This window comes from Sarcophilus harrisii, chromosome 1 (assembly GCF_902635505.1).
Source record: "Sarcophilus harrisii chromosome 1, mSarHar1.11, whole genome shotgun sequence".
Lineage (NCBI taxonomy): Eukaryota > Metazoa > Chordata > Mammalia > Dasyuromorphia > Dasyuridae > Sarcophilus > Sarcophilus harrisii.
The window spans coordinates 491,179,189-491,195,320 of record NC_045426.1 but is presented as its reverse complement, the minus strand read 5'-3'; the positions used below and the strand labels follow the sequence as shown (position 1 = coordinate 491,195,320).

The 16,132-nt window shown below is 35.1% G+C and overlaps 1 protein-coding gene across 2 annotated transcripts in view; it reads left to right on the top strand.

Annotated features, from left to right (window-relative positions):
• Window positions 1–16,132, top strand: part of LAMA3 (laminin subunit alpha 3) — a 310,601-nt gene that overhangs the window by 134,521 nt on the left and 159,948 nt on the right. For both annotated transcript variants that reach the window (XM_031946523.1, XM_031946522.1), the window contains exons 17-22: window positions 86–132; window positions 1,178–1,277; window positions 4,485–4,537; window positions 5,063–5,168; window positions 10,966–11,065; window positions 14,151–14,307. In XM_031946523.1, the coding sequence (XP_031802383.1) occupies window positions 86–132; window positions 1,178–1,277; window positions 4,485–4,537; window positions 5,063–5,168; window positions 10,966–11,065; window positions 14,151–14,307 (563 nt within the window). The remainder of the gene's footprint in view (window positions 1–85; window positions 133–1,177; window positions 1,278–4,484; window positions 4,538–5,062; window positions 5,169–10,965; window positions 11,066–14,150; window positions 14,308–16,132) is intronic.

The window sequence follows — 16,132 nt, the reverse complement described above, 5'->3', positions numbered from 1 at the left end:
TTTTTTTTTTTTTTAAAGTGTGTATGTGTTTAAAAATGCTGTGACCCACAATGATAAACAAGACTTTTTTCTGGATTTCATATAGGTTTCAGTAGTGAATGTAACCCTGCTGGCACTATAGATTCCAGTTCTGTAAGTACAAGTTTATAAAACAATAATTGTTTGAGCCTCTATTATGTTCTTTAGTATAAGAACTATTAAAGCTTCCTAGAATAAAATATGGAGAGGGATCATATTTTTAAAAGAAAGATCTTAGAATTTTAAGAGATGACATGGTATAGAGGCAAGAGAACTAATCTGGTGATCAGTGGGTTTATTTCTTTGAACCTTAGTTTCCTTAGCTGTAAATGGGGATGATAATATTTGCCTGACTTAACTTAAAGGGTTAGAATCAATTGAGTTATAAAATTACAAGGTGGCATTTGGCAGTACATATTAGTGAGTAAAAGACTTGTCTTAAGAGTTAGAGGACATGAGTTTGAATTTTAGCTCTACTAGCTATGTGATTTTGAGCAAATTTACTTGGCATCTCTAAGCCCTATTTCTGCGTGGGATGGTCTCCATCATCCTTTTCAGAACTGATGCTCTGTGACTCTAAATGTGTTTTTGTGGAGATGGGGCTTTCATTTAAAGATGCAAATGTGCAAAATAAGTAAAATATATTTGGTATCACTCTGCCTATCACTATACAGATTTTTTGGGGGGGATCTTTCCCTGCCTTAGGTAAGCTGGGGTCATGGTAACTAGGTGACATATTAGAGAGAGTACTTGCCTCAGAGACACGAAAACCTGCACTCAAATCCTCCCTTAGATACCCAGAACCTATCAATCATAATCCTGGAAGCTTGGAAGTGCCTCAGATTTAGCACATAACAGTTTATTCATTATACAAAGTAAACATCATTGTATTGTGGAGCTTTGAAAGGAATTAAAAACCAATAGCTTTTACTAAAATTCTATAAATGAAGCCTCCACACTCTCAGATAAATAGAATGCTTTTGTTGTTTCTCAAATTTGTGCATACAATGCAAACTTTGTAATAAAAATCTCTTTCTGAATGTACTTAGTTCCTACTCTGTTGCCAGAATAGATTTCCATGCCAAGCTTTTGCTCTGAGAGCTTTGATTGATTGCTTTGACTCCAAGATTCCACATGTTGGATTATTTTTCCCCAATAGGGATATTGCCAGTGCCAGCTTTATGTCAAAGGTCCTACCTGCAGCATCTGCAAGCCATTATACTGGAATCTAGCAGATGAAAACCCTGATGGATGTTCAGGTAAGATTTTCTACCCACAACTCTTAGCCATATTGAGATTTATTTTAATGTTCTTTATCACAGTGGCGGAACCAATCCAAGTTTTTAATTTTAGTCAAAGCTGTTCCTCTGAAACCCATTAGGACATTTGAATGATTTCACCTTCTTCTAGAAATTCTATCAGTTTCAAAATCTCCACAGCAGATTGATGGCCCTGGTCTCTGGCCATATTTCATTGACCACTAAGGCAATAATTAATTAAGTGTTTTCTTACTGTGGACTTTCAGTTTCTTCTCCTTGATTTCATTTTATATTTTTGTTGACATTGGCTCAAGAACTTTAAATTCAATTTAGTTCAACAAACATGCAAAGAACTGTGTCACTGGCTCCAAGTATGCTTCTAGGTCCTTGGGAAGATATAAACATAAAGAAGACATTGTGGTCCTTGACCTCACAAATCTTAAACTATAAAGAGAAGTTAGAATACTCTAAAGAAATAACCATAACTCCCAAAAATGGAGCATTATAAGTGCAATAGAAAAAATTGTAGATAATATTATGTCACATTCTAGAAATAAAATTAAATTTTCTGATGAGGTAAATCAGGGAAGGCTTTATGAATGAGGTCTAAAAACAGAGGCATGAAAAAGGGATGGAGATTTCACCATATGGAGAATGAGTTGGATCCAGGAATAGGGAATAATAAGAATATAGTCTTGAAATTAAGAGAGTACAGGATACATGCCCAGAGGAATGTAAATAGTATTGTTGGGCTAAAGCACAGACTATTCTACATGGTATGAAAGAAAAACAGAAAGATGGGTATTAGATCACAGAGGGCTCAGGACCAGTCTGAGGAGCTGTTACTTAATTCAATAAGCCATAGAGAGTCACTGAAACAAGCAGGCGGTGGTATGACCCATCGGATTTGTGTGCTACCAGAATCCTCTGGCAATCATGTCAAGTCAGTGCTGAGCAAGCAATACTAAATACTAAAGGCTGGACCAAGCCTCAGAGATACAAAGAAAGGCAAAAGCACAGGGCATTGCTCTCAAGGTGCTTACAAATTAACGGGGCAGACAGCACGCAAAGCTGCGGCAGAGCCTTCCAAGCTCATGCTGACCTCATCAGCCACAGCCAAAACTCTAACCTAGTGATGTCATTTTGTTCCTCTTTGAGAATAAAGGAAAACAGCAATAACAATAAACAAGGTAGAGATATAAATATAGATCCATATATCTGTGTATATGTGTATAATACGTACACATATATAAAAATATAGATATATATGGATTTCATTTGCATATAGTTGCTATTGTATAATATACATACATAATAAATATAATTATTTTATATAAGATTTCTGGCAATTTATCTGATATGTGTATACATATATGTTTATGTAATAGACACACATGCATAGGATAAATTGGAGATAATCTTAAAGGAAAGGTATAAGGATTAAGAAAGCTTCTTAGATAAGTCTCTTATCAGAGACTTGAAGAAAGCCAGGAAGGGCAAGAAGCAGAGATGAGGGAGAGAAATCTAGTCATGAGACAGTCAATGAAGATGCATGGACTCTGATGGTGGAATGTCTTTTTTGAGATGCCAGGGAAACTAGATCATGTCTTTGCTGCACATGAATAATAACTCAATCCTGAGACTGAGTCAAAGGCTTTGTCACAATCAAGAAAAGCATTCCATGGAACTTTCAGGCAGTTTGTTTAGAAACTAGCAAATTAATATCTATTAATAATTAATTAATATAATATTAATTATGTATGTATATTATATATAAATTAATAATATAATAGACCAGTTACTCTTCATATCCTCTGGGACTTTTAGGACACATGTTTTTTTGTTCCTTAGACAGTATATTCTTTTCTTTTGTTTGTAGATTTTGTTTTAGTTCTACAAGCCACAAATGTTTAATTTGAAGTAAATGGCATGTAATTAGTCAATTTTTGGAGAAGTTTCTGGTGTTCCCATCTTTTCCTTTACTTTTACTTTTTATTTTGAGGATACAAAAAGAAGATTTTATATGAAACTGAAACTCCATTTCATACTTCTTACTTTAAATAATTATATATATATAATAAGTTCCATATATGACTTTTAAAAGTGTCTTGCTTATATGTACTTCCTTCTGAACTTCTTCTGTTCTCTTCTGTGCATTTAACATAAATAAAAATTTAATATATGTGCATATATATGTATATATGTATATACATCCCTATATTTTTGGAATTACTAGTATAATAGTATCAATATAAATCTGGGTTTCTTAAACTTTTCCTACCCCTTTTTGCCCCCAAAATGTTTAAATGATCTTGAGTGTATACGTATATAAAAGAGGTAAATAGTTTCATGATCCTCACATCCAATTTGCCATCCCATATGGGCTCATGACCCACAGTTTAAGAAGCTTTGATATAAAGAATATATGCTAAGAGAAAGGCAGAAAGAGGATACTGCAGCACTCCAGATAAGGTAGTAATAAGGGTCTGAAATGGGGATGGAGGGTGTCATTACAGTAGAAATAAGGTAATGGATATTCTGAACATGGGTATTGAGTAAGTGGCATTACTTTTAATAGAAATAATGAGTAAGAGTCATAATGAGTAAGAATTGAAGCAAACAGGTTTTGGGGAAAGATAATTAGTTTGGGGCATATCAGATTTGAAATTGAGGTAGCTACTAAACAGAATAAAATATCACCCATCAATTCCAAGATTGTGGAAAGAGTATTTACTTGCTTTTAAGTCAGAAGATCTGGGTCCAAACCCACCTGTGAAACTTAATACCTGTGTGACCAAGGGCAAATCATTACACTTCTCAGACCTCAGTTTCCTAATCTTTAAATAAAGGGGGTTTCCAGAACTAAAATCTTGACCTGATGAATTTTTACTTAGACTTCATTTAAAATTCTGGTGTGCTGTATACTTCTTGCTTGTAATGTCCACAAGCTGGCTACCACTAATGAAATACGGATGATATTCATCTGCCACAAAGAAGTTTATTTATTTATCTTAAAAAGTTTTTTTTTTCCACAAGAAAGGTGTTAAAATGCCAAAAGTACATGGTCATTTTTCCACCAAGTATTTCCTGCAAATGTCAGACTGCAGATATTCCATGTCCTCTGAGCCACAGAGAATGTCTTTTGTAAGCTTTAATTTGAAGTCTTTTTTTAAGAAGTGATCATTTTCATATTGTCTGTCTTCACAGAATGCCAGTGTGATGTGACTGGAACGCTAAGTGGAGTTGGAGAATGTGAGCAGGTAATGTGAAGAATATGACATATGACATGTATGACATAGGAACAAAATGTTATAGAAACCAATTATGGAATTTTAATTTAAATTAATGGCAATAACTAAGGACCTAACAATTACATACAGGGGTATGCTGGTATATGTTTAATAGCTAGATTTCTAGGGAAAAATGTATTCCTGAGACATATTTTTAAGTTTGCATTTAATTTGCATTTTTAACACTTTCTCAGTCACTTTCTAAAGTGAAATCAACAAAACAGTAAATTAATCAAGTCCTGATTTGTGAGATGGAAATGTTTAGGCTGAAAAATTTAACAGTTGGCTTTTGAGAATCAACCCAAACTGGATACAGTAAACCCCTGAATGTATAGTATATGCATTCAAGTGTATTTTAAGACTTTTCATGCATTGTTGGAGTTTTTACAAAGAAATCTTTGGTAAAAAATGTTTTCAAAAAAACTTTCTTGAGTTAAAATATTTTTTTCATTTTAAATTAGTTTAATCCTTATCTTTTATTTAATCATTCCACAGAAAGAGGGAGAATGTTACTGTAAACCTCATGTTTGCGGTGATTCCTGTAATACATGTGAAGATGGCTATTTTGCTCTAGGAGACAGCAATTACTTTGGGTGTCAAGGTAAATTCTATTCTAGTGGAACTATATAGAAAAGTCTGAGTGTATCAAGAGGAGTCCAAAATACTTCCTTTTGGTTCACCTTTGTATACCTAGTAAACAGCACAATTCCTTATGCATAATAAAATGCTTCTGGTGATGTTGATGGCAAAGTGGATAGAGCTCTGGACCTGGAGTCAGGAAGAGTCAAGAAAACTCATTTTCATGAGTTCAAATCTGGCCTCAGATACTTATTAGCTGGGTGACCCTGAACAAATAACTCTGTTTGCTTCAGTTTCCTCATCTGTAAAATGAGCTGGAGAAGGAAATGGCAAACCACTCCAGTTTTTTCTAAAAAAAAGTCCAAATAGTCACAAAGAGTTGGACATGACTGAAAAAAATCTATAATTAATAGCATTATTATTATTTTTATTATTATTATGGCATAAATATGTAAAGAGTAAATCACAATATATTGTATGTGAACACTATCTCATATTCACCATGCTATTAGTTTATGGTTATGCAATATTTGTTCATTGTCCTTTGTTCTCGAAGACACATCAGGGAGGGGATGCCATGACCTGTAAGTGAATTGCATTTAAGTGAGAGAGGACTGTGCAAGGTCACCTGCCTCACTTTCTCCTCCAGAGCCATCTGGGTCCAGTAGCAAGATATAAATCAGGACAATTTGAGATGGCTCTATATGGTATTTAGTTGGGCTCCCAATGAACACCCAAAATAATGCCAGGATATTCTTGAATCAAGGTGCCTTTGAGGGACTCAACTCAGTTAATATCAGGTTTATTCAGTTTATGATATCAAAGAATCACAGACTTTAGAATTAGAGACTTCAAAGTGCATCTTGACCCACCTGAACCTGAATAGGAATTATCTCTATATCTATGATGGATGTGACTTTTTTCAACAATGAGTATTCAGGCCAATTTCAATAGACTAGTGATGGATATTTTTGGCCATCTAGCCTTGCCTTGAAGACCTTTAGTGACAAGGAATTCATTACTTATATAATTACTTCTGTCTTGTAGGGTTGTTATAAAGGTCCCAAAAAATCATGTTTGTAAAGCATTTTACACATATGTAAATACTAATAAATGAGAATTATGATTATGATCATTACCTTCCAAGTAGTCCATTCTACTGATTATTGGGAATTTTTTCCCCTTTTATTAAGCGAAAAATTACCTGGCTGCAGGAACACTCCTAGTATATATAGTACACTCCCATTTCCTTGCACTCTCTGGGACCTGGCAAAATGAATTTTTGCACTCTTTCATCTAATAGCTCCTTCATATACATATAGGTAGACACATGCCCTTTTCCCCTACAAATCTTACTTCCCCTTATTTTCTCTAGGCTACAAATACCCAAATGATTCTCACATGGCATTGTTTATGAGGCCCTTACCATCCTGGTCACCCTTCTCTAGACTCTTTCCCCTTTATCCAGAATCCTTTTTTAAAAATAGCTTCTTATTTTCAAAATATATATAAAGATTGTTTTTAACATTCACCCCTGCAAAACCTTGTGTTCCAAATTTTTCTCCCTCTCTCCTTCCCTTCTTCTCACCCCCTCTCTTAGATAACAAGTAATCCTATGTATGTTAAACATGTGCAATTTTTCTATACATATTCCCACAATTATTGTGCTGCACAAGAAAAATCAAAATGAGAAAGAAAACAAAAGCAAACAAACAATAACAAAAAAGATGTAACTATTATGTTGTGATCCACACTCAGTCCCCATACTCTTCTCTTGGATGTTAATGTCTCTCTCCATCACTAGTCTATTGAAATTGGCCTGAATACTCATTGTTGAAAAAAGTCACATCCATCAAAATTAATCATTGTATAATCTGGTTGTTGCTGTGTATAATGATCTGGTCCTGCTCATTTCACTCAGCATCAGTTCATGTAAATCTCTCCAGGCCTTTCTGAAATCATCCTGCTGGTCATTTCTTACAGAATAATAATATTCCATAACATTCATATACCACAATTTATTCAGTCATTCTCCAATTGATGGGCATCCACTCAGTTTCCAGTTTCTGGCCACTACAAAGAGGGCTGCCACAAACATTCGTGCAATACAGGTCCCTTTCCCTCCTTTAAGATCTCTTTGGGATATAAGTCCAGTAGAAACACTGCCAGATCAAAGTGTATGGATAGTTTTATAGCCTTTTGGGCATAGCTCCAAATTGCTCTCCAGAATGGTTGGATCAGTTCACAGTCAATAATCCTTCTAAAAGGGGCAAGTAAGTAAGGAGGTAGAATGTTGGACTTGAAATTGGGAAGATCTGAATTCACTTCTTACCTCAGATGCTTTATGAGCTAGGTAACCTCAGGGAAGTCAAAACTACAGTCTGCCTCAGTTTTGTCATCTACAAAAATGGGAATTACTTAGCACTCAGGGTTGTTGTGGGCATGAAATGGTATTATTTGTAAAGCACTTTGAAAACCTTACAGTGCTATATAAATGCTATTCTTATTGTTAACATTATTGTTATTATTATAAAATGTGGCAAAAGAATAGTATATCATCTCATTTGCTAACTAATCTATGTCTCTTTTTAATGAAGCCTAAATACTTAAAAAAAACACAATTTACTGGAAGGTCAAATACTGAAACTAAAGTTTAAATATTTTGGCTACTTGTTAGAAGTCCTCAGGTTGGAAAAGATTGAAAGCAAAAAGAAAAGAGGATGACAGAAGATGAAATGAGTGGATAGTGTAATGGAAACAATGAACATGAGCTCAGACAGATTTTGGGAGACAGTGGAGGTTACAAGGGCCTGATATACTATGGTCATGAAGACTCGGAATCACTGAATGACTGAACAATAACAAAAGATGATATTAGCTTTTTGGGCTGCAGTGTCACCTTGCTGACTTGTTCTAGCTTTGCATGATAGAACTATGGACATCTGTCCTTTGTCCTGCCCTGCATGTCTCTCTCTTTTTCTGCCTCTATCTCTTTGCCCTCCTCTGTCCTTTTTCTCTTTCTATCTGTCTGTCTCTGTCTCCCTTTTGGTGTCTGTGCCTCTTTCTGTGTCTCTGTCTCCGTCTCATGTTTCTGTCTGTCTGTCTCTCTCAGTCTCTCTGACTCTCCCATAGGATTTTTAAAACAGTAGTTTTCATTCCTTGTTCATGCTGTGTCTGTGGTCTACTGTGACAAGAATGGTAAATGAGGCGTTCTATAGGAATGTCTAGCCAGCACCATGAATGTGATGGGTGTTCGATAAATATTGGCTGATTTGACTTAATGGCTGTGTGAGCATGTTAAAGGATAGTCTAGAGAGAAATAATCAACATAAAACTACAAATTAGGAGGAAAAGAGCCAGAAACCACAATAAATTATACTTGTGAGAAAAAGAGAATAGTTTGACTGAAAAATTGAGCAACATAAAATTGGAATTATTAAACACAATACTTGGAATATAGTTTTTGTCATTTTTCATTTGTGTCCGACTCTTTGTGATCCTATTTGGAGTTTTCTTGGCAAAGATATTGAAGTAGTTTACTATTTCCTTTTCCTTCTCATTTTACTGATGAGGAAATTGAGGTAAATAGGATTAAGTGACTTGCCCAGACATAGCTAGTAAGTATATGAGCCAGATTTGGACTTCGGAAGATGAATCATCTTCATTCCAGGTTCAGCTATCACTACACTGTCTAGCCGCCCTAATAATAATTTAATAAATGCTTAATGTTGTTGATAATTTAGCACCATAATATTTAGAATAAGATACTTCAGGGTTTTAAAAATTATTAAATAAAATGCTAGTTAATGTCAAGTTGCTAACTTATAAAGATCCGTTTTATAAAGACCTTCTATATACAAGTTCTGGGTACAATTTTCCCCTCATGTCCCCTACCACAGACCTTTTTTTCTCCTCTAATTTAGTATCTAGCCATCAAGATAATCTTTAAATTTAACAGATTGTGAAACCTACAAGGTGTTGTTTGACCTAGAAAGGCACCTCCTGTCTTGTAGATGTAGAGTTAACATGTCATAGGTAACCATATATTGTTCTTCTCACTTCCTCTTCCACCTTCACATATTGCCTGACCACTAAACAGAAGAGCATGAAGTCCCCTCACTCCTCCCACCTCCTTCCTGTAGATGAAGAGAGGATTTCTCTTGCTCTTAAAAGATGTCAAGATAGGAAAATTCATAAGGTTTAGAGCATCTGGTGTTGGACATAATCTGATATAACCCTTTCATTTTTAAGACTAGAAAACTATGGCCCTGACAAGTTAAATGACTTATTCAGTCAAGTTCTTATAGAGAGCAGAGAGAGATCTATAACCTTTAAATCCAGAGCTCTCTCTCCTCTCTGTGTATTCTTCTACATCCCATTACTATGCCTTCTCCCTACCACCTAAATATTCTAGAAACTAAACATTGCCTGTATTTCTGGAATATTTATTAAATATTTAGAACTCAGAATTCATTTTCCAAAACCATAGTTAGAAGTAATAATTAGCTGAGAGAAATAATTATACTGCTATTATATTAATAACCAATTATTAATTTGGGATCCAGGCTTTTTCTCCTTTATTTCCTCATTTAAAATAAAAAGCCCTTATAAAAAATCAGTCTCTGAAGGACATGACTCATTGATGAGATTGCCCTTAGTCTTGGGACACATGCTTCTCAATCTTGGGTTGGACCTCACTCAACCAAGAAACTTATTTCTGTTTAGGGTGTAAACAAAATCCAGTCTGAATTAGACTGAGGACTACTTGAGAAAAAGAGGCCCACCATTAGAATTTAGGGTCTTGAAGGAAAAATCAACCAGAGTGATCAGGATGGAGATAGATTACCACAGTCATGTTCCCATTCTCAGCAGGAGCAATTGCTCCTCATTAAATGTTCACCTCCTCATTAAATGTCTGCCAATCAGGAGTAATTTTCTTTTATCAACAGCCTTTCAAGGATTATTTAAGACTTTCAGGCTCTCCTTTGTCTTTAGTTATCAAGAGAAACCACTGCCCATCAATTTATTATTAGCTAGCCTAAATAATAAATTGATTATTAATTACCCAGAAACTCTGTCCCAGGGTTTTTAATTCATCGTAGTTATGCCTTCTAAATACATTGAGTTAAAGAGGCTTTTATGGTATGGTGAGGAATTGAGCTTCCATTTAATAATAATAGTATCTCATATTTGGATAACACCTTGGTTCTCAAAGTATTTTTATCCCAATAACCCTATAAGATAAGTGGTAAGTAGGGATTGGCCCTGTGATTTCATTGGTATAAGAAATTCCTGGATGAAGAAATTCACTTTGCTGATTCAGATCAGCCCCTATTTTGTAATTTAGTCTTAGAGTATTGAGAGATCTCTGGGCTTTCAGATAATCTCTAAATTCTAACTAATCTAACTTAAATACAGAGTGTTAAAGGGACTTACCCAGTGTCATATTTGCCAATATGTATCACAGAAGGGACTTTGAACCTAGAATTTCCTGCCTCCAGGATTAGTTCCCACATTGCTCATAGAATATCATTTGTATGGGAATATTTCAGATTCAGACGACCAACTTTACATTAAACTTTTGATACATAATCAGATTGTCTATATTTAAAATCCATTTGAATGGTCAGTCTTTGGGAAGAAAGCAGGTGTATTTTACTTTGGTTATTATTAACACAATCCTTAAATTTTGTTTTTACTTCTAGTGAGATGGATAAGAAAGGAACCATAGACATCTGTGTTTAAGAATGACATAATGAGTGATCAGGCACTTTTGGAAAAAAATATTTCAAAATGAATGTTGTTTTTTTAATTTTCAGGGTGCCACTGTGACATTGGGGGATCTGTCAGCTTTATGTGCGATGACCTTTCTGGAGCATGTCAATGTAGGGAACATATCATGGGCCAGTCATGTCAACAGTGAGTCTTACTCTAAGGCTAATTTTGTGATTTCTGTTTAATGTTCACAGTCTTGTTATAGCTAGGAAGATATTAGAAATAATCTAGATGAGTCTAGATGAGGAATTGCTTAGATTAGAAATATTTTTTAAATGAGAAAATTGAAGTCTGAATTGGTTAGGTAACTTATTCAAGTTTATGTGGATAGAAAGTAGCAGAGCTGGAATTTGGGCTTTCTGATCTAGAATTGAGGTAAATGAGAAGTTGTTCTGAGTTTACACGGGGACACATTATAATTGATATTTGAAGACAGGCTTTGAGAGCTTTGATACCTCAAACACATTTTCCCCCAAATGAACCAGACCAGCTCCTCTAGCAAGTCATCAGAGGGTAGGAATGACCAAAGCATCATAGGAGCAGGGAAAAACATCAGATGCCATCTTGTCCAATCTCTTCCTTTTACACAGAAAGAAATTAAGGCCCAAAATGTTTCATTGACTAGCCCATAGCCACATAGTAAACATCCAGAGGTGAGATTTGAACTCAAGTTTTCTTGCCAACTGAGCTTTTTTTCCTTCTCCTATTCTTCCTTCTTCCTTTCTCGTAGCTTAAGGAGATTTAGAAGTGAGATAAATTAGATTTAGAGGCACCATGGGACTAACTGTGCACACCTTGATGTCCCTGGGCCAGCAGCTGACCCTGTGGAAAAGCAGCTTTATTACAATGCTTTACAGAGTGAGCTAATGAGAAGAGCTGTGGAGGGGGGGTATCTGGAGCCCAGTTGTGCAAGTCTCAGCTCTGCCAATTATCTATCTGTCTATGGGACTTAGACAAGTGGTTTTACCTGTCTGGGCCCCACTCCATGATGTCTTAGAGCTCAGGTGGTCTAACGTGCAAGTAGTTTCAAACCCAAAGGGCGATCAATAACTGGGAGTCCACAAGTTTGGAGCACTTGGCTTCTGGCTTGTCCCTTTATACTGGTGGACATAAAAGCTTTGAAAATGAACGTGGCAATGATCTCCTCCACCCTTAAGAAATAAAACCAATCTTCCGAGGTGGAGGGTAGGGGGAATTATTTTGTTACAAATCTTCTTTAAAATCCTTGTAACATTAATCAGTCAGTCTGGTCAATAAAGATTCATTAAGTAAGTCTGCTGTGTGCCAGGTGAATTAGCCACATGAGTGCTGGGCTTGGGAATCAGGAAAACTTGAGTTCAGATTCAGCCTCAGACACCTGCTAGCTGTGGGGCCACGGGCAGGTCATTTTCTCTCTGTTTGTCTTAATCCACTGGAGATGGACACTGGCAAACCACTCTAGTCTTTGCCATCATGGTCCACAGAGTCACGAAGAATCAGACCCAATGGAATGACTGAACCACACAACAAAATGTGCCTGGCACTGTGCTAAGTGCAAAAAGTGGCAAAAGATGATCCCTGAAGACCTAGATTCAAATTTGGCTTCAGGCAGCTAGTGTGATCCTGAGCAAGTCACTCTGCTGGCATAATAATGGTACTTATCTCTCAGGGATGTTGTGAGTATAAAACGAGCTAATGCTTGTAAAACATAATGTGCTATAAAGGCCACCAATTATCATTGTTCTTCATGTTCTGAAATTCTACAATATGCAGAACATTCAATAAGTTGCATGTTTTCTTTAAATCCCCCATGATTTTGGTTTAAAAAGTTACAAAAATTTCAAATGTGTGTCTACACACACCTGATCCTTGATCCCCTATCAGTGTTATTGCCAAAAAATTGTTTTAGATCTGTCAAAAGGATAAATTAGTTACTACTGGCATGGAGTACCACCACATTATAATAAGTCCCTGATTGTGTTGTCAACTCTTCAGGGAAATACTTTTTGAAAAGAAATTTTGAAAGAAAAAAAAATAAAGGGAACAAAAAGAAAAGAAAATACTGCCAAATTTTTTAAACCAAGCATTTCTAATTGGAAATCCCTGCTGGTCAATTTAGTGCATTAATAATATGTGAGCAAGAATAACTCCACTAAGCTTAAACCACACACACACACACACACACACACACACACACACACACACACATGCACATCTTGCTACAGAAAGATGGCGTCATTTACCACTTAAACCTTGGTGAAATACATAACCTACCAAAACAACCTTTAGAATAAGAATGAACAACTCTTGCACACACATTTTTTTCCCATCTATGTCAGTTTCATTGCATTAAATTTTAATTTTGTTTTAAACAGCATTACATAAAATAGAATTTTAAAATATGCTTGCTTTATTCACTTCCGAAACTGCATTTAGATTTAATCAAGTCAGTTTAATTAGATAATAAAGTGACATCATTTAATCAAAGTAACAAAGGATCTGGATAAAAACATTTTCAGTATAAACAACAAGAATAATGACAAGAAAACAAAATTGTTTTATTTTTAATGGAAAATAGCAAACCACTTAGTTATTGAGAACCACTTAGGAAATATTATTAAAGGAAAGAAATCTCTGTAGCCCATGAAAAAAATAATCTCTTGCAAATTCCACTAAAGATTAATTCCGATGTCACATCATAGCATAGAGGTAACTGGTCCTTAAAGGTTGTCAGTAGAATTCACCCTGTAGTAGGTCCCAGCAAAATAGAGCTGCTGCTGCTGCTGCTGCTGGTGGTGGTGGTCCATAAAGCTACTGATTGACAAATGTCTGTAATCTCAGGATTAAGTTAGCTAAGATTAGAGAGGCTCAAGCAGTAGAGGGTTGGTCAGCAAGTGATTCATTTGGAGGCCCAACAGCTCTAGAAATCACCTGCTGATGTATAGAGAGGAGTATAATCTATAGCTGGTATATTGTATGTCTGGGGTACAATACCCAAAAGGTATATTTACATGTTTATGTAAAAAGAAAGCAATTAGTGTATAAAGAAGAAAAAAAGAAAGAACTATTTCCCTTATTTCCTTTGATGGGACTGTACATAATTCCATGCAAGTTTTCTTAATAATAGTCATTGATAAAGGAACAGTGGGTGAGAATGTGATAGCTTGTGCTATAACTGATGAAGAACAGGATATCCAACCTTTAAGAGCCTAATTAACTGCATTCATGTTTTTTTTTTAATTTCTCAAAGGCCAGAAGACAATTATTATTTCCCTGATTTACATCACATTAAATTTGAAATTGAAGATGGCATGACACCTAATGGAAGAGGTGTTCGATTTGGCTTTAATCCTTTGGAGTTTCCTGATTTCAGTTGGCGAGGCTATGCGCAGATGACCCCAGTACAGGTATGTCCATTGACAATAAATAGCTTGAAGAAAAAAACAACTTCATCAGTGAGATGAAGATGAGATGAGATAATGTATGTAGAATGCTTTGTAAACCTTAAAGTGCCTTGAAACTTTTTCTTATGGTAACTATTATTGTATTATTAATTACTCTTTTAATATTTCATTCCAAGCACTAATACCAATGGTTTAATAGAGGTAACCTGTCATACACATTATTCCATCTTTCCAGTTCAAAAGAGCAGGAGACACCAAAGGGAATATTTAAATTGTTTATTATCAACAAATAATTTTGTATGTGATGATTTGTGATGATTTCATAATACATTTGACCTTTATTGGCCACTGGTAAAGTTAGAAGAGGGGCTAAAGAAAGGGGTGATTCTCTTTTGGCAGATGATATTGAAAAAGCTATAAGAAAATACCATTTCTAATTGGAATGAAACAAGTTACTGTAGCCCAAGAAAAATAGAAAAAAGGGCCAGTTGGGGGAAATATCAATTTACTGATCACTCTGTATTTATGAGTACTCTATTTAAATATTTAAGATTATATTTGCTCCTTCTCAAAGAGCCTATTTTGTTGAAGATTCTGGGGAATAGAAATTTTAAGTCACTGTAGAATATTAGAGATAAAGTTATAGTACCCTATAACAATATTTCATTCTCTTTAATTCTATTCTCATTCCTCCTTTCTCTTCCAATCTTACATTTTTCTCATCCTTATGTATCTATAATACATAATAGCTAAGAAAATAATAAAATGCCATACCAGAAGGTTCTTGGTTTCTTGATCTCTTTTCTTCATTTCTTACTTAAATTATGTTTCCTATTTTATTTCAACTAGACATAAAAAGATGCAGCACCCCGGATACTTATGTCATTATTGTGTTCCCAATTTGGAGGACATTGTCATTGAAAAATATTGATTAATTGACCTTCTATGTAGCCTAAGGGATGATTTGCTGACTGAATAATCCCTTCTTTTCTATTTCTAGTTCAGTCTCTATCAGACTTCCATAATTAGTTCATTAAAATTAAATCACATTGATGATGGTTATGCTCATGATGGTCTCAGTGATTCTCATGATCTGTTTGCCATTTCATAAACGCCATCAAATCATTATAGAAATCACTGACATGGACTCTCAAAATTTATTGGTTTTAGATGTTCTTTCCAATATCTTACCTTCTATTCCTCTCTATTATTTTCTTTCTAACTCTGATCCCACTTTTTTGTTTAAGTTCTTAAATAATTTTACTGACCACCTCCTACATAATCATCATCAGATTTCTTCCTTGTTTTCTTTTTTCTGAATTTTTCTCCATCTTACTCTTGATTTTGTATTGAGAGGAACAAGAGAATAAATATTGATTATTGTTTGTTTTTAGCTTTTTCTAAGCTGATATTCATAGGTTACTTTTAACATGGTGTCCCCCATTCATATTAAGTTCATTCAAAATTCCTTGATAAAAATAGGCATTCAGACCACAAACATTTTTAAGTGCTATTGGGAATGTAGTATATATATTTAATGGTGCTGGCGATACAAATACAAACACAAAGGAAGACAGTCTTTGTCCTCAAGAAGCTTATATTCTAATCGAATAAACGACACATAAAAGGAAGCTAAGAAGGGGGACAGAAGAGAAGGTACCTTACTTAGAGGGCATGCTGGAGAATGTCAAGAAGAATGCAGCCTGTTGGTAAATTACAGAGATAACTTTGTTTAATGGTCCTCTGTGTACCAACATCAAGCAAGGCAAAAAACTGTCCATATGGAGTCAATAGAAGAGGGATTCCCAAGAGATGTTAAAGCTCTTCA